The sequence below is a fragment of the Medicago truncatula genome, chromosome 4, assembly GCF_003473485.1.
Source record: "Medicago truncatula cultivar Jemalong A17 chromosome 4, MtrunA17r5.0-ANR, whole genome shotgun sequence".
NCBI lineage: Eukaryota > Viridiplantae > Streptophyta > Magnoliopsida > Fabales > Fabaceae > Medicago > Medicago truncatula.
The window spans coordinates 60,444,384-60,467,439 of NC_053045.1; the positions used below are offsets into that span (position 1 = coordinate 60,444,384).

Here is a 23,056-nt window from a genome sequence, read left to right on the forward strand (position 1 = left end):
TACATTGAACATAGAGTCACGTGCGGATCCGATAAGGTGTGAGGGTACACACCTGCACACCCAATAGTTTTCAAATTTGCACCAGCAATCCTATTTTTTTCTATTTCGCATACCCTGAGTTTCAAATCTACAATTCTACAATGATCACTTAATGAATGAATGTCCTTCCATGTTGACAGATTTTTGAATGGATAATTTGTTAGATTGACTTATATCAAAGATTCTGATCGCCTAAGTTCTAGTTCCTACTCTGTTCTTAGTCGAATTAGGTCATATTCAACGTTCGGATTGATTGTATTTGACATTGTTAGTCAGTTGGGCTCGTTTTGGTCATTGAAGAATTGTCCTTCCGTTCTATGAAAATCTTCCAAATATTAATCATCGTTCTATGAGAACTTCCTAAGACTTAATTCCATTCTTTGAGGATCTTCTTAAGACTAATTTTCGTTATATGAGAATATTCTAAATACTATCTATTGTTTTATGAGAATCTTTCAAGGACTAACTTTCGTTATGTGAAAATCTTTTAAATATTAATTATCCCTAAGACTAACTTCCATTTTTCGATAATATTCCTAAGACTAACTTCCGTTCTACGAGAATCTTCTAAATACTAACTATTGTTTTATGAGAAACTTTGAAATACTGACTTCCGTTCTATGAGAATCCTCCAAAGGCTATCTTGAGTTCCAAGAGAATCTTCATAATACTAACTTTTGTTTGAAAAAAATCTTCTTAAGACTAACTTCCACATACAATTGCAAATTTTGAATTTATGTTGATTTCATACTAGAATAGTCAATTGAACACAAATGAATTGGATTGGAAATTTATGCAATCTCCAACATAAGGGAGGGTAATTTAATCCTTTGTATGTGGTTGATGAATTTTGTAATTTATTGTTACTATAAAATGATTGATGTAACAAATGAGTTTTATATTGAGATCATACGATTGCCTCAAGCGAAAATTGTCTTATTCAGACAATCTTTTTATTTTGTTGAATTAAACACAAAAAACTTTTTAGTCCCAATTCTATTAATTTAATATAATACAAATATTTATTCATTTCAACTTAACATTTTTTTTAGTAAATGTCAAATTAACATCTTATAGCTTAACATTTCCTTTCTTAAAAAAAAAACCCTAACATTACGTTATAATTTTTTTTTACAACGGTATAGTAATGTTATTTACTGAGGTTAATATGAGTGAAAGGGGAGTACAAATGAATTTAATTAAAAGAAAATTAAATTATACAGGGGTTTAATGAAATGAATTTAATTAAAAGAAAATTATATCTTACAGATGTTTAATGTTGTAAAAATTGTAACCCAAAAATAAATAATTATTAATGTCTCTCAAACGTTTGTGGGGACATATCAAATTTTTCAAAGCAATTTCCCAAAACACCCTTTACTCTATTAAATTCCAAGTTCCATTACATTATTTTAAATTAATATTAAAGTGTAAATAACAACATTTCAGCCGATTAAAGTACCTTTAAATAACAGTCATTCACTACTTTCCATGTATATTCAATGGCTCATATCAATTTTGCAAACAAAAAATAAATAAATAAGTGGTCTCGTATGGTACACGACCCATTGCGGTCTCGACCGGAGATGCCGCCCAAGTTTTTCCCTAAAAAAAACATATTACAAGTTTTTTTCCCAAAAAAAAACATATTACAAATAGTTTTGGCACACTTTTGTGGACCTTCTGACACCTTAACGTCTAAACTTAGGTCACAAGCTTCCATGGTCAACTTGGCAACATATTACAAATTAAAAACAACAACATATATAACATATAGCATGATAAATAAAATTAATATTATGATGTAAAAAAATATCATTTATATTTGTAACTTACTAATGAGTATATTATTAAAAAATTGATAAGTCCACATGTTTCAATTTGACCAGTAAAAATGTCAAAAAAATTAGGTTGAATGTCGTGAACATTGTCAGAATTCCGACTCTTCTACTTTATGTGTATGACTTTTTAAGTGACTATTGTCACTTAGTCTATCTAAAAAAAATGATAAATAATATTTTAAAGCATTATCTCATACTAACAATAAGCATTAAAGATTATATTTGCAATCTAATTCGATTTTGAAAAAGAATTTAAAATTCATTATGATTCGATAACAAAAGATGTTCGATAAACAAAAATAGTGTCATTTGGTTATTCGGTATTTAGTCTGTCATTTTATTAAGAGATATGCACACCCATAACTGTACATTTTCTTCAAATTATCTATCCATGTAAAAAAAAGATGCTAGACAGTGCAAGAATAATGCTACATATTATGAAATCTGTTATAAAATAAACTAAAAGCACAAGATAAAAAAAAATAAAAAAAATCACTATTACCTCATAGCTAGAACCAAATATCATTTGATGAGCAACCTCAACAAAGCATCATAAAAAGAAGGCTTAATTGCACTTTTGGACCCCTATCTTTCCAAAAGTTGCGGTTATGGACCCCTAACTAATTTAAATACAAAACGGCCCCCTATGTTTTGATTCTTTGGCAGTTTTGGACCCCCAAGGCAAAACAAAAAAAAAATATTTGACACGTGGCACCTCACTTAGGGTGCCACGTCAGCGTTGACCGAGTCAACAATGGACTGGGGGTCCAAAACTGCCAAAGAATCAAAACATAGGGGTTTGTTTTGTATTTAAATTAGTTAGGGGTCCATAACCGCAACTTTTGGAAAGATAGGGGTCCAAAAGTGCAATTAAGCCTAAAAAGAAGTAACGAGAATCAATATTACCTCAAGTACTTGTAGAGCCTCGTGCTTATAACGTGTTATAAAATAAACTAAAAACACAAGATCAAAGAAGTAGAAGAAGAAGATGATGAAAACATTTTGTATTATTCTCTTCACAAATGTGTCTTTACACTGCAATATGAATCCTATTTATAGGACACAAGATGACTAAGTGAGTGATCAAAGAAATTAAGGTCCACTAACTATTCACTCACCAATAGGGGTTATAGGAAGGTGGAAGACTAGGGATGGACATTCACTAAAGTCATTTATTCATAACAAAGATAAATTTTCAATTCAAAGGTTCAATCTCGCCCTCAATATCATGAACCAATGATTGTGTCTTTGAACATTTTTAATGAACTTGTTTTAAGAGATTTATTTTGAGTTTTACATCCTACCGATAAGTGGGTTTTAGAATATTACATCGTATTTGTGCAATTCATACATATTTTCAATGCTACGTCATAAGTAAGTTGGATGTTACTGTAACACCCCGTTTTCCCAACATAAAAATTTCGTAACAATAATCAGAGTATTCACATAAACGCAATGTCACATTCTTTTCTTAAAATCATAAACGGAATAATTAACTAATTATCCTTCAAAATTCAATAACATAATATTTAATACTTCGCAGGGGAATTTATTCGAACATCTAAAAATAATTTTGGCACAAAGGCCTCATCAAAGTATCTCATAAAAATCCAATTAACAACTTAATCATGTAAATTCATAAGCAATACGTAAGGAATAGAAAAGCATGCAACAAAGTTTCCATCCCGTTACGTATCAGAGCACCTAAAGACACACATGAGAGATAATCCACTCACGAGAGCAATCTAACAACAACTTAATCTCGATCACCTGCAAGTTACTCATACGAAGAGCAACATTTCCAAGCAGAATGAGTGAGATTTCATAAAACAGTAATATTAAACATATAATTCAACAATTATATTTAACAACCTAAAATCATCATAATATTCATCATAGACAATAATATATCATATATCACATCTTTAATGGTTCATATAAAGAATCACAGCTTCAACAACTTGGCAACTTAAACATCTTTGACTCAACAAATGCGACTCCAACTTGACTATGCAACTTAGACCTCTTATATGCATGTGGTACCAATCCAGGGCATCAAGTCCCCAACGTATTTGAGCGTAAATAGGCTCCCAGAGCATCAAGCCCTCAACTTATTTGAGCGTAAAAAGGCTCCCAGGGCATCAAGCCCTCAACTTAATTGAGCAAAGGCTCCAGAACATCAAGCCCCCAACAATGAAATGCTAATGGATGGACTCGACCTCTTAACATCTTAAATCGACAACCTCTTATATAATCCAATAATTTGGAACTTCATGATCTTAATCAACTTAGACCGACTCATGCAGCTTAGTTAAATAACAACCGCAACACAACAGTATACAAAAACAGCATGACATAATAATATCAAATGCAAGTCAACAACGTCTCAATTATTCACATATAATTCAAGTAATGCATATACAATTATATCACAATATAACAACATCAAATAATAATCAACATCTTAAAACATCATATATACATATAACACTTCATTAATCATGGACAATATCGTATTCACAACATATACATACATATACTAATTCATCAATCATAAACAACATCATACTCATAAACATATACATTCATATACTAATTCATCAATCATATTCAATTATTCACTGTGACCTGCGTGCAGTAATTGACTATAACTCAAGTTCTATAAATCCTTTTGAAGTAAAACCAACGGCATTAGAAAGCTAACATTCATACCTACAACTTTCGTGTTTACACCTAAGACCAATTCTGTACCAATCAATACCAGTTTTCATTTCAAATTCGGACAAACTTGTGCTGAAATTCATAAAAATTCACTGTGACCTACGTGCAGTAATTTGACCATAAATCAAGTTCTATAAATCGTTTTGACGTCATACCAAAGGCATTAGAAATCTAACATCCATACCTACAACTTTTGTGTTTACACCTAAGATCAATTCTGGACCTATCAATACCAGATTTCATTTCAAATTCGGACAAAGTTGTGCTGAAATTCATAAAAATTCACTGTGACCTACGTGCAGTAATTTGACCATAACTCAAGTTCTATAAATCGTTTTGACGTCAGACCAACGGCATTAGAAAGCTAACATCCATACCTATAACTTTCGTGTTTACACCTAAGATCAATTCTTGACCTATCAATACCAGATTTCATTTCAAATTCGGGGCAGAGATGAAAAGAAAAATCAGAAAAAGCACCCCATATTATTTAACTTCACTTTCATTCAAAATCATCACAATCATCACTCTTAACCTTAATTCTCTAATTCTCAAAAACTAAACCTACAACATATTAAATACAATTTTCAGAATCATAGACTTAAGATTATTGAATGTTAGTCCCACCCTTACCTTGGAATATAAAAATCGCAGCTTCCTAGGTTTCTATCCCTTCTCTTGGCTTTTTCTCTATTTTCTTCAAAATTGATCGTCCGTTATGTTTTTCTAAACTAGGTCTCTCCTATTTATAACTTTTCTTTTCTATTTTATCTTATTTCTCTTTCTCCCCCAAAACTCTCTAAAATCTCATAACAACCCCTAAACTCCTATATATATATATATAATATAAAATATTTATATAACAAATAACAAATATATCTCTATAACAAATATATTTCTATAACATATATATTTCTAAATCAAATAGGATATATATTATACTAATAAATACCAACATATAACATAACAAAATATCACTCATCAAAATAAATCATATAAATCACACAAATCATATAAGTATATTCTAAACTCATTAAAATAATCAAATAATTAAAGAGGGCGTTACAGTTACACTATTGCCCAAAACATGAAGGTATTTAACTAAAACAAATAAGAAAAATAAATTCTAACTTAAAAAAAAAAAAGCTAAATCATCAATAAACGAAAATAAAGACATTCAAATCCTCAATACAAAAATTTATATAGCAGATTAGCAATCTGCCGCTTTTGTCGACTCAACCATCTCTCTTCCATTCAAAAAATAGAATTTATGATATCTCTTTTAAATAAACAAATACTTATGAAGATAATTAAAGAGAACTAACCTTCCTTGCATAAGAGAATAAATAAACTATTTTTAATTATGACACAAAATACACAATGAGGCAAAAAGTTTGTTTGTGTCAAAACCCCCTCCGTTGGTAGAAAAATTAGTTAGTGTTTAAAAATAAAAATGAACTAAATCAACACACACACACAAAAAAAAAAAAAAAAAAAAATTAGTTAGACTAGATTAGTACATGTAAACACGGGTAGGTTGAAGAAAGAAAAAGCGAGTGATGGGTACAATGTTGGGTGACGCCACGAACTGGAACGAAGATTCGTACAGAGAAGCCGTATTGAAAGAAAGAGAGATTCAAACACAAACTGTTTTCAGAACAGCTTGGGCTCCTTCTCAATCTCAACCTCAATCTCTCTTCGTTGCTTCCAGTGATGGTTCCATCGCTTCTTACTCTCTCCCTTCCACCATCACCGCTTCTAAGCTCAAAAATGTTAACTATTCTTGTTCTTATTCAATTCATCATTTCACTGCTTTTAATTTGAAACTACTAATTCATATTTAATTTTTTGTATTTGTTGTAGCCATTTGGTTTTGTTAATGCTTATGCGGATGAGTAAGTTTGCATTTTGCATTTGTTATTGATTTTGTTCTTATTTATTATTATTAGTTCAAGCTTATTAGTAATTATTATTATTATAGGGTTTAATTGTGTTTTCATTGCAATGTGATTGGTGTAGTTTATTGGCTGAGCCAGATTGCTTATTTCAAGCGCATCATGGGTCTGCTTATGATGTCAAATTCTATGGTGATGATGAAAATGCTCTCTTGCTCAGGTTCAAATTACTTACTACTTCTTATGATGAACTATTAGTCTCTTTGGATTGACTTATTTGAGTTTATCTACTGACGTAAGTTTTGTGAGATTGTTTGGAAGAACTTATCAAAACAACTTATCACATTATTCATAAGTTGCTTTCAGCTTATTTTCATAAGTTTTCCAAAATAGCTTATGGAAACAACTTATAACTTTACTAAAAACAATTAAACTTTATTTCATCTTTTGCTGTAGAAATAGCTTATACATAGGCACATCATATCATGATCAACACTTGTCTTATAAGCTGCAAATAAGCTGTTATCCAAATAGGGCCTAATTCTAAACTAGGATACTTATCTATCCACATTCATATAGTTTTTACGCATTATTATAGAGGAAGATTAAAATATTGGAGCATGATATTTGTTTTTGGGCAGTTGCTTCTATCGTTTCTTATTTTCCTCTAAGTTTTTTTTACAAATAAATTTGAATGCAAATATACATCCCAACTATGATGACACCGTATTTTTTTACAGATCCATTTAGAATTAGAAAATCTTGTACTAATCATCTTGATTCCGCTATTGAAGGGTCAGAATTTCAGCTGCTATATTTTGTGTTAACATTTTGATTTTGGTTAATTGAATTTAGTTTTTTTAAGTTTTTTTTTTTTTTTTTTCATCATGCTCTCCAATGTTGTGTTTAGTATTATGGTTTTGAAACAATTGTTTGAGTGATGGCCTATTTTGTGAACATGCATTAATATAAATGAGGGTGTTCAGTTTACCATTTGGCATAAATCCTGACAGTAGTTTTATTTGACAGTTGTGGTGATGATGGGCGGATTCAAGGATGGAGATGGAAGGAACTTACAAGCTTCAAGTATACTATTTCTTCAGAAGGTAATAATATGTTACAGTTGTGATAGAAATTCAAATCAGTTCATCCATTTTGATCTCTTTTATTTCTCTGAAGCAACTTACATCTCTATTTTTCTCTCCCTGATTATTGCATGAAGTTGTATATGTCTGTGATGTTACACCTACACCTATGAATCTTAGCTCATGGAGTTCAAATCAGTATTTTATTTTAACTTGGATGTGTTTCTTTTTTTATATTGAGACCAACTCTTGGATTTATTCATTTTCATAGCATGGCTAAATCTGGTAATTGCATTTTTTAAATGTTTAATATTAAATCTGGTAATTTCCAAGGGTCAATGAGAATTGTGCTTTGTTTCTTTGTAATTATAGAGTAAAGATGGAAAGAGTAGAGAAATACAACTTGAGTGATATCATGAAAAATCAATCATATTGGTACTATGATATAAAACACTGAACTTTTACTCCTATTTATTTTCATACCAATATTTCAGGTCAAGTACTTGCTATTACAACTTGTACATAGCACAAACCAATAACACATTGTACATTATAAGACTCATAAAAGGATGTGTCAATAAGAATCCTATCATCTTACTGTTGAGTTCCATCTCATTTTCATTTTCTTAAAGAATTTATAATTATAAGTTTACATCAACATAGTTAATGTGATGCAATAAGGCTTTTGACTTTTTTTTTTCCAAATATAAATATTAAGCTTCAACCAAATTTCGCTGGTTTTCGAAGGCCTATCGTGATATTTTTTACCCTCTACCATACACTCACAGGATTGATTGTGCATATGATCTGATTACAGAGTTGCACTGTTCACATTCACTTACTTCTTCTATGTCAGTATATAGTTTCTTATTTTTTCTTTTGGATTGGTAATTTGTTCAAGGTCTTAGATATGATATCCCTTAATGTTTCAGGAAATGATATCAAGCCCGTCCTTGATGTGGTAAATCCTCAACACAAGTAAGTGTTTAGAAAAATTCATGCATACTTTCTATAATTACAACAGAAGTAGGGGATGATGTTTCCTTCTTGACTTCCGAGTCATTTTTCATTTTTCCAGTTTCCTGTATATTATCCGAGTTCCTCACCTGGCATTATTATTAATTGCACCTAACAAAATAATTTAAAATAGGGCATGGTGTTTGAAATTATTGCTTATCTTACAAGGAGTATGTTTTTACTTTTTACAATTGTTGGTTGTAATATATATATATTTTTTTTGCTATTTGCCTAACTTGAGACCTGTCAGAGAGAGGGATTCTTCACACGATCTGGGCATTTGTAGAATCTTTCTAACTTATTATATAGTATCATCAGTCCTTTATTCCTCTATATGTGGTTTTTTTTATTATCGCTGATATGCCCACTTACTGTTGTCTTTCAGAGGTCCTTGGGGTTCACTTTCACCTCTCCCTGAGAATAATGCTATTGCTGTAAATACTCAGGTTTGTTACTTTTTGCTTTGTCCCAATGTTTTTCTCTCTCGTTATTTTGTGATTGAAGTAGTGTCTTTATTTTTTACTTAACTGCAGGCGGGGTCTGTTTTCGCTGCGTCCGGTGATTCTTGTGCATATTGTTGGGATGTGGTATGCATTTAGTGAGGGTGAATTTAATTTACGTGTATTAAGTTTTTTGATACAACTTGACTTATAGTCGCACCTCTGTTGATGCTGGTCTAACAAGTTTAATGTTTCTAGGAAACTGGTAAATTAAAAACGGTATTCAAGGGACACTCTGATTACTTGCATTGTATTGTTGCTCGCAACTCATCCAATCAGGTCTTGATTCTTAGCCTTATACTTCTTTTCCTTTTTTGACTTAATGTTGGTTATTGACTGAAAATTGCTAAACCAGAGGTGAAGAAAGGAACTTGCTTTACTTACTTTTACAGCTATGCAAAATAAATAAAATAATAACACATTGAACTGAAAATACAGAACTAAAACAATGAGCCTAACGGAAACATCTTTATATATTTAATCGTAACGATTTTACCACTTGAAACTTTGTATATTAACTACTTCAAGAATGTTCGCTTTTGATTTTAATATGCTGTTTAGATTTCTCCATACGTGTTTTGTTTGTAGACATATAAGCAATAGAATGTCGCGCAGAACATTTTGTGTGCAATTGAGATAAAATTTATGAATATAAGAAAAAAAAAGAACCGGTCCTAGCAGATACAACAGTATTAAGAAAATAAGGAGAATGGAGAGATAACACAGAGTTCAATTATTTAAAGTAAAATTTATAATTTATTTTAAAAATAATAATGGTCTATATGTGATGTTCTCTTTATTAATATTATAGTTATATATAAACTCTTTTCGAACGTACAAGAGATCTAAACAGAACAATAAAAAAAGTTACCTTATAAAAGGACATTGAAGGGGAAATGAGAAAAAAAGGGAAAATATATACCGTTGAACTTAAAGCAAACTAAGACATTGGAGAAATAGTTTTTCCACAAAAAAGGTGAACCCCAGTAGTAGAATTTAAATTCCACTATTCTTCTGGTGCCAGATATATGTGGGATGGAATTCTCTTATGGTAATCTTACTTGTCTTCCCACACACGATGTGTTGCTTGAGATTTTAACTTGCTTTCTTCTGAACGATGTGCAGATCATAACCGGTTCAGAGGATGGGACAACACGAATTTGGGGTACTATTTTATCGCGTAAATAAACTGGTTTTCTTAAATACACTGGATAATCTTTATTGGTTACTTAATACTTATGTTATTGTGACTTATTTTCTAGATTGCAAGAGTGGAAAGTGTATCCAAGTGATTGATCCAGCAAAACATTTGAAGTTAAAAGGACCTATTTCATGGGTTGGCTCTGTTGCTTTAGATGCAAGTGAGAGCTGGTTGGTAAGTGAATATCTTTTATTTTGTAATACCTTATCTCGTCCCTAGTATTTGGTTTACTTGTGCCACTATAGTAAAAGGAACATGAATGTTTAGACATATTGGTCACTACTGGGTGAATCTACTGATGTATGAAGATATGAGAACAGATATTAATGATTTCACTTTTAATTTATATTTCTTTTGGAATATAGAATAGTTATGCATGTATGCGTTGCTATTGGTTTATGGTGTATTGATGATTAAAACTTAGAAAACACTTTGCTAGCTATGATACAATTTCTATATTCTATGCGTTTACTATTGTTGCTAATGTTTTTTCCATTTGATCAATAAAATAATCACACCTTTCTGGTCAGTATAATCTTCGGGTGTGTTTGGTTTGCAAAACAGCAAGTACTGGACATAACAGTACAAGATAGAACAGTACAACACAAGGCAGAACAACACAGGACAAATTTTTTATGGCATTGAGTAATTTGTTTTATACGATTTTTGAGGGACAAAATGTTATTTTGACATTTTAGACAACTTGTACGTGGGACAAAAAGTTGTGCTGTGGTTTGGTGAGGGACAAAAATATGAGTTTTCGTCCTGTCCCTTGCCTCCAGTTTGTCCTGTACCTGAAACAGTTTTACAAATCAAACATTGGACAACTAGAGTTGTTCTGTTCTGTCCTGTCCTTCATTTTTTAACAAATCAAACGCACCCTCGTGTGCTAAGATTGTCCTTATCTATATGCAATCTAGTGAAAAGCTTACATGCTTAGGAAATTATGGTGTGTTTTGTTATTATTCCTAGTTCTGTGATTAGTTATGTCACCATTGCCAACGTTCTACAGGCTTGCAGTAGTGGACGTAATATATCACTTTGGAACCTTCCTGCTGCAGAGTGCACGTTAAATTTTTCCACTCGAGCTTCTGTACAGGATCTGTTATTCGACAGTAATCAAGTTAGTTGGCTACCTGTCTCTTATTTCAGTTCTTTTGAACATGGCATAGCCTCTGAATATTCCCAATTGTAATTTGTTACGTGCTCTTTTTGTGGGGGAGGGGAGGGGAGTGAATTTCCATTTCGTTCAATGTTCTTTGTGATATTAATTTAATATATGTGTGATGGACTGGTATGATAACGGTGTCAATTTATTGGGTCAAAAGTTAATATTAACTTCAAAAAGAAAGGATAGGTGCTCTAGAAAAAGATCAAGTTACCCCTCTTGGATGATGATTCTGTAGATTCATGTTTCAGCACCCTTGCTCTGTCTTCATATTTTTTATTGTTGCCTTTTATGTTTTTCTGGGGTAATTGACATGTGAATTTTCCTTCTCTGTTGACCATAAATATTTCAATATTTTAATTATCATCCATGTTTGTCTTTTAAGAATTGTTGCCCTGTTATGAATATTGACTCATTAGATGTTCTTATAATAACCGTATTTGTCCCTATTATTGTAGCTATCTTATTATCGTTGTTAACTTTTGCATTTCAGATTCTGACAGTTGGTGCAGATCCTATACTCAATCGCTTTGACATGAACGGACTACGTTGCTCCTCCATCAGCCTTTTCTATCTCCTTACATCCAGCAGGGGTATGTTTTTATTCAAAACTGTTTCCTATTCAAAACGGGGTTAGAATCTTTGTTTAGGTTACCAACCATCTATTTAGCTCAAGCATTCTGCATGGCTCCTACTGTCTGCTTTAGCTTATTTATTTGGTCTATTCCGCTCGTTTCAGGTTATTGCCGTTGGTGGCTACGGATGTCTTGTGGATGTAATCTCGCAATTTGGCAGCCACATGTGCACATTTCGATGCCAATGTGTTTAGCTAGGTTCGCAATATATAGTTGTAGTCAAGAGCCAAAAGCCCAAAAAATATTCCCAGCTCAATGTATAACAAGATCATTTAGATTTATAATTGTTGATTTGGCAGTAGATAAAATAATTATCTATTTCCCTAAGGTACCCTATTAAAAACGGTGTATCCGATCCCGTGGCGGAGTTGGCGTAATTTTTCAAAGGTCAAATATATGCTCTCGGTATTTCACCTCAAACCACATATATGTACACGTACCAAAGCTCATACTTCAGTGTAAATTGAAACCAACAAAATGGAAAAATAGTTGCTACTGAAACCAAATCAATGCGTGACTAAATGCAAGGAAAAGTCATTCATTACATTGTTCAAAGAAACGTGAATAAAACGGCTAGCTTAAAAATACGTAAGTTAAATAATAGCAAACTATCATAGTATGACCAAGTCAAAACAAAATTAATTAAATATAGTGATTAACCTAAAAATAATAGATTAAATAATTCTAACGCTGTCATTTCTATACTGTTGAGGTCGGTAGAAGAACCAAAAGCCTAAGCCTACTTCTGTATCTTGCAATGCGCTTCAATCGTTCTTCCCTTAAATGTGTACTAACCCTTTTTGCACGTTTAATATGTCCCTTTAATAGATCTTGTGTTGATAAATGTTCAACAGACTTCTCATCCTCTTCTTGTTCATCTTTGTCATTTTCATTATCTTTCTTGTTGTTCAAGGTACATTTAACCATCATAGATGCAGGCGATGGTTTGGGAAGTGCCAATGTTACACCTTTATGTTGTGGTGGCTGGCTTTCATCATTTAAGCCATTTCTCAACCATGATCTACAAAGTGCATAAAGAGAAGCATCCTCGGTTATTCTGACTTTTCGGTCTCGGACAACAGTGAGTTCATCATCTCTGCTTCTTTTCCTCGCACTTGCATCTTTATAGCCATTGACATCTGAAACTGTTGATCTACTAGTACCCTTGCGGTGTCCTTCAATAGGTGGAGGCATAGTAGCAGCAAGATGAGGGAACTGCTCATGAGAGAGGGGTCTAGTCATATGCAAGGTGTTACTTAAGTTATCCAAATTCACACCACGAACACTGCCCCAGTGAGAATACAAAAGTGGTGGCCAAGGTGGTGGATAACTGCCAACAGCTTGATTTGCGGTAGCACCTGAGAGAGAAGCGAAAGAGTTTAGTGAACGAGGAGGAAGCCCTTGTTGGTTTGAATAATGAATTGGTTTTGAGTTTGGGTTAGGGAATGGAAGTAAAATAGGTTCTTGTCCTAATGCCTCATTGCTGGCAGGAAAATCATCGTCCACTAATCATCATGATTCATAACAACAACAACAATAAATAACAGATTAAAAAAGGGTAAATTCGTAGGCAAAACTCGTTAATTTTTTTTTTTGAAAATGGACTACCATTGGATGTGAGGTGAATATTAACCAAACTCCAGGACTACCATTGTATTCATCTTTAAAAACTAAGAAAAAGGGATTTTGCGATTGACTTACTTGGAAGAGAACGCGGCGGCGTGGTTGATGGATTGATGTTGTCGATAGCACGATATTTGAACTCCATTGAATAAAAGGTTGAAACTTGAAACTATAATATTCACATAGGAACCAACACAAAAACAAAACTGGTATGTTAACAAGTAAGTACTAATAACGTAGTTGAAATTGAAAAAGCTAAAAAACAAAACAGAAATAAGAATGTTGTTTGGTAGGGAAGGAACTCACGCGTAGGACTTTAATTCGGCTTTTTTTAGGTTTATTTGATAGTTCTATGAAAAAGAAGAAGAACCAGTCTCAGTTTCATAGCTAAGTTATATAGGAACGCGTTTGTGGTCTAAACTCTAAACTAAACAAAAAAACAAAAGCCTACAAGCAGATACGGAGAGAGAAAGTGACGTTATTTTCTCAAAATAATTCTGTATAAAAAACTAACTGCCTATTTTGATGATAACTTCATGTCCAAAAAGGAAAAGATAAGGTAAGATTTGATGGTACCTTTTTCTGGGTAATAAAATTTTTTGATAAGAATATTTAGAAAAAATCTACCAAAAAGAAGAATATTTGGTAAAAGTATATTTCTCCTGACATGAATTATAAATTAAAAAAACTTTATTTTTTAAATAAAATATTCTCTCATATTTTTTTTTTTTTTTTTTTTTTTATGGTGTCTGGGGTTCGAACTCTGGACCTTGCATATATTATTGCATTGTCCTTACCCATTGAGGTAAGCTCACATGGACCTCTCATATTTTATCTACAATCAAAGCTCATATCCTTAAGATAAACAATTTGTTGTACACACGTCAATTGTGTATTTGGGCGAAAGTGGCAAGGTTTGATAGAGCTGATGGGCAGGAGGAGAGGAGGGTGGTGATGGAGGAGAAGGGAGGAAGTTCGGTGGGGAAGGAAGTTGTTAGGATTGAGGGAGAAAAAATTATTTTGAAAGGGGAGCATGGGGATATATGCATGGGGGAGGGAGAAAAAATTGAGTTTGGGTAATAGGGTTGTTGGAAGAGAGGATGTGGGGGTAATAAGGGAGAGGGTGGACGAGGGGGAGGGAGTATGGGTGGAAGAGGTGGTGCTATGCATGGAGGCCGTGAAGGAGAGGAAGGGGAAGGGTGAGAAGGTGGTCGTGGTGCTCATGTGAAAAAAGGTGTGGTAGATGAGACGAAGGCGGTGAAGGATCCTATAACTACATGTAATATTTGTTATGAAAATAAAGTTCAAAAAGTTGGTGCATGTGTATAGGTCCATCACGTAGGATTTGAAATGGGCAAGAAACGGAGTGATGGCAACGGTGATTAACGGGGAAGTTGTTCCGTTGGTTTAAGAAAGAATTGAGGATGCGGGTTTCAAAGAGTTTGATATTATACAGATGCCGACAAAGTTTTTATCCATAGCCTGTCGGAGACAAGAGTTCTTTGCGAGTTTTGAGGGGAAGAAAATGAAAGGCTAAGAAAAGGAAGGGAAGTAAAGGGATGGAAGGGAGAAAGGAGGAAAAACCTTCATCTTGTTTGGGAGTTAAAAAACCAACAAGGAAAGTAGATGGAAGACTTATGTTATAATTTTACTATTTTACCCTTTTTTCTCTTAAAATCAATACATTATGTTATACTTTGTAATTTATCTTGTAATTTATTCAAAACAGCTTATCTCTGAAAAACAAATTATTACGATCTATTTTTAAAAAACAGCTTATACAAAACAACTTATTTATAAAAAAAAAACTTATTACAATCACTTTTTAAAAAACAACTTATTTATACAAAACAGCTTATTACAGGGGAACTTCTGCGGTACACCTCACAAATTGAGGTGTACCGATACTCCTGCTACATAAATTTATAAATTTACAATCATTTTATGAAATAAGTAGTTATTTGTCAATCTTTATATTTTAAAAAACACCATCTCATGAGAAAAAAACATAATTTCATTGTTTATAAGAATTATATTAAATTTTTAACATTTTCTCATAAAAAATAATCAATATTCTTCGTTATGAGCAATAAAAATTCAAAAGAGTAAATTTTATTCCATCGAAGCTTTTGGTAAATAAGATTTAATTATTATAATTGTCAATGATAGAAAATATTTCTTTTTTCTTCAAAAAAACAACTAATTTAAATATTAATTTAATGCTTTGGTGTACCGGTACACTCAAAATGTTGGGTGTACCATAAAATTTGCCTTAAATGGGAAACAGTCTCTTTTTGAAAAACATCTTATTCAAAACAACTTATTTATCCAAAACAACTTATTACGACCTCTTTTCAAAAAACAACTTATTCAAAACAGCTTATTTATACAAAACAACTTATTTATCCTAAAAAATTTATTAAGACCTATTTTCAAAAAACAACTTATTCAAAACAGCTTATTACGACATCTTTTTCAAAAACAGCTTAATACGATCTCTTTTTTAAAAACATCTTATTTATCCAAAACAGCTTATTACGACCTCTTTTCAAAAAACAACTTATTCAAAACAGCTTATTTATACAAAACAACTTATTACGATCTCTTTTTCAAAAACAACTTATTCATGCAAATAGCTTATAAGAGAAAATGACAGAATATTTGGCCATAAAATATTATTAAGATAATGTTAATTAGAAGACAAAACTCATATCCTTAAGATAAACTAATTTTGTTTATTTCAATATAAAAATTCATATTTAATTAATGTTTTATTGATTTTTTTTTTTAAGAGAGATTCTTATATGGTACATTATAGGATGATGACTCAAATAAGTCTCTCACTCATATATCATTTTATAAACATTCATGAAAAAACTCATTCAAAACTTCAAATGATATATATGAATTGATTAAAAAGTAAAGATCAAAAGTGGTGATGAAACAAATAATTTGGACTAAAATAGAATTTTAATTAAAAAAAAAAAGGTATCATCATGGGGTGCGGTTATGGTGCAAAGAAATCCTTACGCATCTTGCATAAATCCAGAAATGATTTTGAAGTACAATCACAGAAACCATTTCCACAGCAAAATGGTTTTGACATAATTTAATACAAAACATACTATGATTTATGTAGGGTGCTGGAAACCATTAAGTACATCTAATGATTTTAGAGTACAACTCGCAGAAACTATTCCTGAATTTATACGGGTTGAATAATTATGCACACAGCCATCATCATGGGGTGAGAAAAGATGACACTTGGTAAAATGGTTTTGGGTCGAATGAGGGAAAGGGAAAAGAATTAGAATAAATCAAGTGATCTAGTTAGTTTGACCAATTAGCATTGACTGAGAGGGGTAAATTAGGAATTACAAAAAGCATCATCTACAAACCCTTCACCTTACCCTGTTATTCGTTTTATCGTATCACTTTACACTCTCGTACACTGCTCTCTTTCGTTTTCATCCCTCAACTCCGCGGCGTAGATCCGGGGAGTTTTTGGGAAACCCTAAATCCGTTCACTAACTCCGTTACTTTTTCCGTTCCTCCACTCTCAAGGTATCTCGTTCTTCCCTTTCAATCCTCTTTCATATTTCACCTTTATCGCGACAATGGAATAGTTTTTTTATTTTCCTTTTATTTTCGTTGTATGATTCATCACTTTATCACTGCGTTCTATTCTGTTAATAAATTACTCTATTGTTTTCTTCGATCCTCTTTGCTTTTCCATCTATTTTTATCTTATTTTATTATTTATTCAATTCATAAATTTTATGTTTTTTGTTTTGTTTAACTGTTAAGTTTGGTTAGCTTATGATGTTTTTTTTGTTTTGTTTTATACTGTTGGGTTGGGTTAGGTTAGCTTATGATGTTTTTTGCGTGTTTTGTTTTATGTTATATGTTATAATTGTTAGGTTAGGTTAGGTTAGCTTTAGGGCTGATTTGACTGGTTTATTTGAGCTTATCTACCGACTAAATGACACAAGTAAGACAATTTGGGCAAACTTATGTTAATAATTAATGACATTATGCATATGCTTATTTTCAAGATAGTTTATGAAAAAGGCTTCTAGCTTATACAACAACAATTTAACTTTATTTTATCTTTTATCATTAAAATAGCTTATACATAAATAAGCGTTTATGCTATTGCTGCAAATAAGTTGTTTAGCCAAACAACTCCTTACTCATGTTGATCTTGTTGATAAATTGTAACAATTACGGTTTCTATCTTGCAGTTATGGCTGGACTTGCACCCGAGGGGTCACAATTCGATGCTGGGAAATTTGATCAAAAAATGAATGACTTGTAAGACCCTTCATTTCTTTCATGTACTAGTTTTTTTTAATGTAGGAATTTTTGGTTTGTTTGAAATCATTATTACTAGTTTGGTTACCTTTTTTCTATGGCTTTTTCTCTCAGGATTGCAGCTGATGGAGATGAGTTCTGGACTTCTTACGATGAGGTTTATGATAGTTTTGATGCTATGGGTTTGGCAGAGAATCTCCTCAGGGGAATTTATGCATATGGTGAGTTTAATCTTCTTTTTAGTATATTTTTCTTAATGTCTTTGGCCTTTACATCCGGAAAATATTGTTATTCTCTGTCATGGACGTCCCTTTTTATCACTCTCACTTTCACTTTTCACATATATTGAGAAAAATTGGTAGAAGTGTTCCTTAGAGCACAAATATCGGCAGTGGTATTGACTACGTGTGCCTGTGTGTCAGTTTGGATACTGCTAATTGATATTGTGGTGGTGGCAATTGTTTACTACGGTGCCAAGAATGGCAACGGTGCCATTCTCTTCCTTTTTCATCTTTTATCAATATTTTATTAGTTGAAAATATAAAATTGAAGTATATTGTAAGATTAGTGGGACCTATTTTAGAGTTTTGGAGAGTGGTATGGATATTTAGAAAAATGTAGTTGAGTGATTTAAATAATTGAAAAGTGTGAAGTAATATAAAATATTATGTGGGACCCATTTATACTACTCATATGGGTGGCATGGATGTGGCTGCTCTTAGATGGTAAAAAGGAAACATTTAATGTGTTGGGATGTGGGTTCGAACCTGCAATACCCCACGTCTCTGCTCTTCGGGTCTGTTTGGCAAGTCACATTTTTGAGCCTATAGCTTATATGTTTATACGACCAAAAATGACCCGTTTGGTAACAATCATTCACTCGTGAGCTCATAGCTTATTTGTATTACCTTATTATAACGTTTTTTGATAAGCTAATTCAAGTAGCTTAAAGCTTATAATTTTTTCTCTCAATTTTACCCTTGTAGTCTTAACTAAAAAAAATTCATGAAATATAATTTTTGAAGTAAATTCATATTTATAAGCTAGTTCAACTGCTAATTTTACCAAACACTACAAATTCAACCAGCTAGCTTATCCGCTGTTAATTATAAGCTAGCTTACAAGTCATCAGATTTAAGCTAGCTTGACAGCTATCCGCTATTTTTTTAGCAAACAGAGCCTTAGTTTATGTGTGTTTTGTTGCTAACTTTTTGAAACAAAAAATAAAATAAAATTGTGTTGTAACTAATGTGTATATTTTGTGCATAACTAATTAACTATTGGTTAATTACCCTTTGTGTATAGGTGTATCCAAGACAAATTAGTAGCATCAATTAGTTTTATGTTTGAAAAAATCAGTAATAGATGTATCTAGTAATTTGAAAGATGCCTTATTTTTGGGGGCATTTTTTCTCCAAATTGTCCTTATAATTAGTCATGGAAGGAGTATTGTTCTACCGTTGTACTCTAAAAAATTCAAAATATATGGTAGTAACTTAGTACTAGACACTTTATGTTTTCTTTGGTACTGTTTTTTTTCTTTATGATGGGTTCAAATAATTTAACTAGTATGACTCGTGCTTTAGGTTTTGAAAAGCCATCTGCCATTCAGCAAAGGGGCATAGTTCCCTTCTGCAAGGGACTTGATGTTATTCAACAGGCTCAGTCTGGAACCGGGAAAACAGCAACTTTCTGCTCTGGTGTTCTCCAGCAACTTGATTACAATGTGACTCAGTGCCAGGCCTTGGTTTTAGCTCCAACTCGTGAACTCGCTCAGCAGATTGAGAAGGTTATGCGTGCGCTTGGAGACTATCTAGGTGTTAAGGTGCATGCTTGTGTTGGAGGTACAAGTGTTCGTGAAGACCAACGTATTCTATCAACTGGTGTTCATGTTGTGGTTGGTACTCCTGGTCGTGTGTTTGATATGCTGCGCAGACAGTCTCTTCACCCAGATTACATCAAGATGTTTGTGTTGGATGAGGCTGATGAAATGCTTTCTCGAGGTTTCAAAGATCAGGTACTATCTATTTCATAACTGTTGTATTCCTTTTTCACTTTTGTCAATTACTTGCCTTCTGTGTTGTTTTTTATGTGTACAACCCACACTTGTCTTTTTACTTTTCTATATTGATGTTTAAATTCGTTCATATCAAAATCTATTTCTCCCTCGCTTTATCTTATAATTGTTTGATTTAATATGTTCCATTTTCAGCCATGTTAAGTGTTTTGTTTCTTTTTGGAATTTGGAGGGGAAGAGTGAAGAGGGCATGGAGGGGTTGGAATAGCTATGACTAATTTTTTACTTGTTGAGAGTAGTATAACAAGATAGGAGGATCTAGGGGATTTTTCAAAGTCCTCCATAATTCTCTGAATTCCTTCCCGAATTCATTTTTTAGTTCCCCCCCCCGCCACCCAAACATCTGCCCCTCCCAAACAAACGCTTCACTTTTGGAATTTCTTATATAGTAATAATGTAATAAAATATGCAAGTAATTCTCTTTCAATCAACTTAAGAATTTAACCTTTTTTCTGGCCTTACTGGTCTGTAGTCATATTTGGACTAGCTTTGATCTATGTAAACCGCTTTAACCTCCTTGGTTTTTTTGTTATCAGATCTATGATATCTTTCAGCTGCTGCCGGGTAAGATTCAAGTAGGAGTTTTCTCTGCTACAATGCCTCCTGAGGCACTTGAGATCACAAGGAAGTTTATGAACAAACCTGTGAGGATCCTTGTGAAGCGTGATGAGCTCACCTTAGAGGGTATTAAGCAGTTTTATGTCAATGTTGAGAAAGAGGAGTGGAAGCTGGACACACTCTGTGATCTTTATGAGACATTAGCCATCACTCAGAGTGTCATTTTTGTGAACACCAGGAGGAAAGTTGATTGGTTGACTGACAAAATGCGAAGCCGAGACCATACAGTCTCAGCTACTCACGGAGACATGGATCAAAATACCAGGGACATTATTATGCGTGAATTCCGTTCTGGGTCTTCTCGTGTTTTAATAACTACCGATCTGTTGGCTCGTGGTATTGATGTCCAACAAGTGTCTCTGGTTATAAATTTTGATCTCCCTACGCAGCCTGAGAACTATCTCCATCGTATTGGTCGTAGTGGAAGGTTTGGTAGAAAAGGTGTTGCCATTAACTTTGTCACGAAGGAAGATGAAGGAATGCTGCGAGATATCCAGAAGTTTTACAATGTGTTAGTTGAGGAGCTGCCATCAAATGTTGCTGAGCTTCTCTGATGAGATTTTGTCCTCCATATATTAGACGGAAATTAGTACTTTTGGCATGTGTTATGAGTATTTACTTTACACCCTCCCCTTTTGGTTTTATTTCTGCTTTTGAACTTTGTCTGTTTGATAGTCTTGGTAATTTATGTTGCATTTTGAAGTTGTCTGAATATCCAAGGGGTAGGTACTTGCATTGTTGAATTCATTATTGGCCAAATTGGTGTTAGACACTCTTGCTTATTTCTAGAAGGCAATTTTTCTAGAGTGAGTTTTAACGTTATTTGTTTATTTGTTTAACTTTAAAGACATTGTTATGTTTTTCTTAACGTATTTAGAAATTGTGTGATTAGACGTAGTGGCCATTAGACTCATTGATATTATGTATATGCTTCTCTTAAATTGAATCATTTTATTCTCTTGCTTTTATCTTTTAAATTTGCTTCTGTTTCTTTTGCCAAGTCTCGAACAAGTACCATAAGGACTTGTAGTAATCATACAACCAAATGGCTTATCTGGAAATTGACTATCTTTTGAAATTTAATTTATGAAATATTAAGAATATAAGAATAAAATAATTATATCATTGTGTGGGTCATTTTTTTATAGATAAATGAATGTGCAAGAAGATTAATCAACAGAAAAGCTAGTCCTTTGTTTTGTCCAAACTAAGTTCTATTGCATTGCTTGCGTTTTAAGGGGAAAAATAAAGATACTTTTTTTTTTGAAAGAAAGAAAGAAAGATAAAGATACTTAATGGTGATATATTCTGGCCACTGCATATTAATTTAAATTGAATTTTTTTACTAAATTATTTTTCTTTTGTTAAACACTACTTTCTCCATCTCGAAAATGATTGACCAACAATTTAACCTCGTCTGCTACAAGGAGAGTATTCAAACTATAGGGAGGGTATCTTAAATGAACTGATGATTAGAGTCACCTCTCTATTCTATCTTAACATGAAAATCAGCAACTACTTCTATTTTTGGAAAGTATGGACCAACAATACAGACCCAAGACGAGGTTCGGAAGATCAGCAACAACATGCGGTGGTTGCCACCGGAAGAGGATCACGTGAAATGTAACATAGATGCAAGGATCAAAGGAGCTATAGTATTGTGTTATCAGAACAATTATTTTATAACAATTTATAAGACAACGAAATATATATTGGATGCTGACACAGAGAGCAAAGCAAGTAAAAAATAATTAAAAGATCACTTTTTTTTTTTTGGTCAAGTAGCTTAGTGGTTGGAAATTCACTTTTAAAGTGAATAAGTGGGGTGTCCGGAGTTCGAACCCCGGCCCCTGCATATATCCACATGATCTCCACCTAAAATCTTACGACATATGAGTCATATCTATTATATATCCAATATTTTGCGCATTCATAGCAAATTGTTACAACAATAAGAACAACATTATAAGCAAATTGTTACAACAAATATATTACTCTCTCCACTGAACCCAGTAAACCAACAACATTCAAAGCAAATGCTTAATTGCATCTCACAACACTCTGATCTGACAAGAGTATAAGAGAAAAGGTAAAAAAAAAAAAAAAAAAGAGTATAAGAGAAAACAAAAGAAAAAGTTGAATACAAACTTGACGTGTTTTCTTATGGTGTGTCTTGTAACAAAGAATTTTCACATTATCTTCATCAACAATCATAATTCTAAAGAACTAGCATACTTCATCGTAAAAGGTTATACTTAGTTTGAAGCCAAACACCCCAAGAATTTCCACATGTCAAAAATCAGGTTAAAAATTTATGATGCA

At 32.6% G+C, this 23,056-nt stretch overlaps 2 protein-coding genes across 3 annotated transcripts; one reads left to right on the forward strand and one right to left on the reverse strand.

Moving 5' to 3' along the window:
- The first annotated feature begins 6,103 nt into the window (after positions 1-6,103).
- Positions 6,104-21,625, forward strand: LOC25494213 (uncharacterized). The gene is made up of 18 exons (XM_039832830.1): positions 6,104-6,373; positions 6,465-6,496; positions 6,621-6,716; positions 7,526-7,602; positions 8,514-8,559; positions 8,984-9,044; positions 9,132-9,185; positions 9,297-9,377; positions 10,224-10,263; positions 10,361-10,473; positions 11,312-11,422; positions 11,961-12,060; positions 12,207-12,439; positions 13,016-13,130; positions 17,970-18,039; positions 18,154-18,260; positions 19,626-20,056; positions 20,653-21,625. Exons 1-18 carry the CDS (start codon positions 6,161-6,163, stop codon positions 21,286-21,288), a joined length of 2,616 nt encoding a protein of 871 aa, XP_039688764.1. The 5' UTR covers positions 6,104-6,160; the 3' UTR covers positions 21,289-21,625.
- On the reverse strand, positions 12,557-14,160 carry LOC25494214 (uncharacterized). 2 transcript variants are annotated; one of them, XM_024781286.2, is made up of 3 exons: positions 14,032-14,160; positions 13,804-13,894; positions 12,558-13,460 (listed from the first exon to the last, which is right to left on the reverse strand). In XM_024781286.2, the coding sequence occupies exons 2-3, from the start codon at positions 13,868-13,870 to the stop codon at positions 12,802-12,804; spliced, it is 726 nt and encodes a 241-aa protein (XP_024637054.1). In that variant the 5' UTR covers positions 13,871-13,894; positions 14,032-14,160; the 3' UTR covers positions 12,558-12,801. The 2 variants fall into 2 exon arrangements, with proteins under 2 accessions (XP_039689917.1, XP_024637054.1); XM_039833983.1 differs by having other exon boundaries at positions 12,557-13,460; positions 13,804-14,160.
- Positions 21,626-23,056: the final 1,431 nt, after the last annotated feature.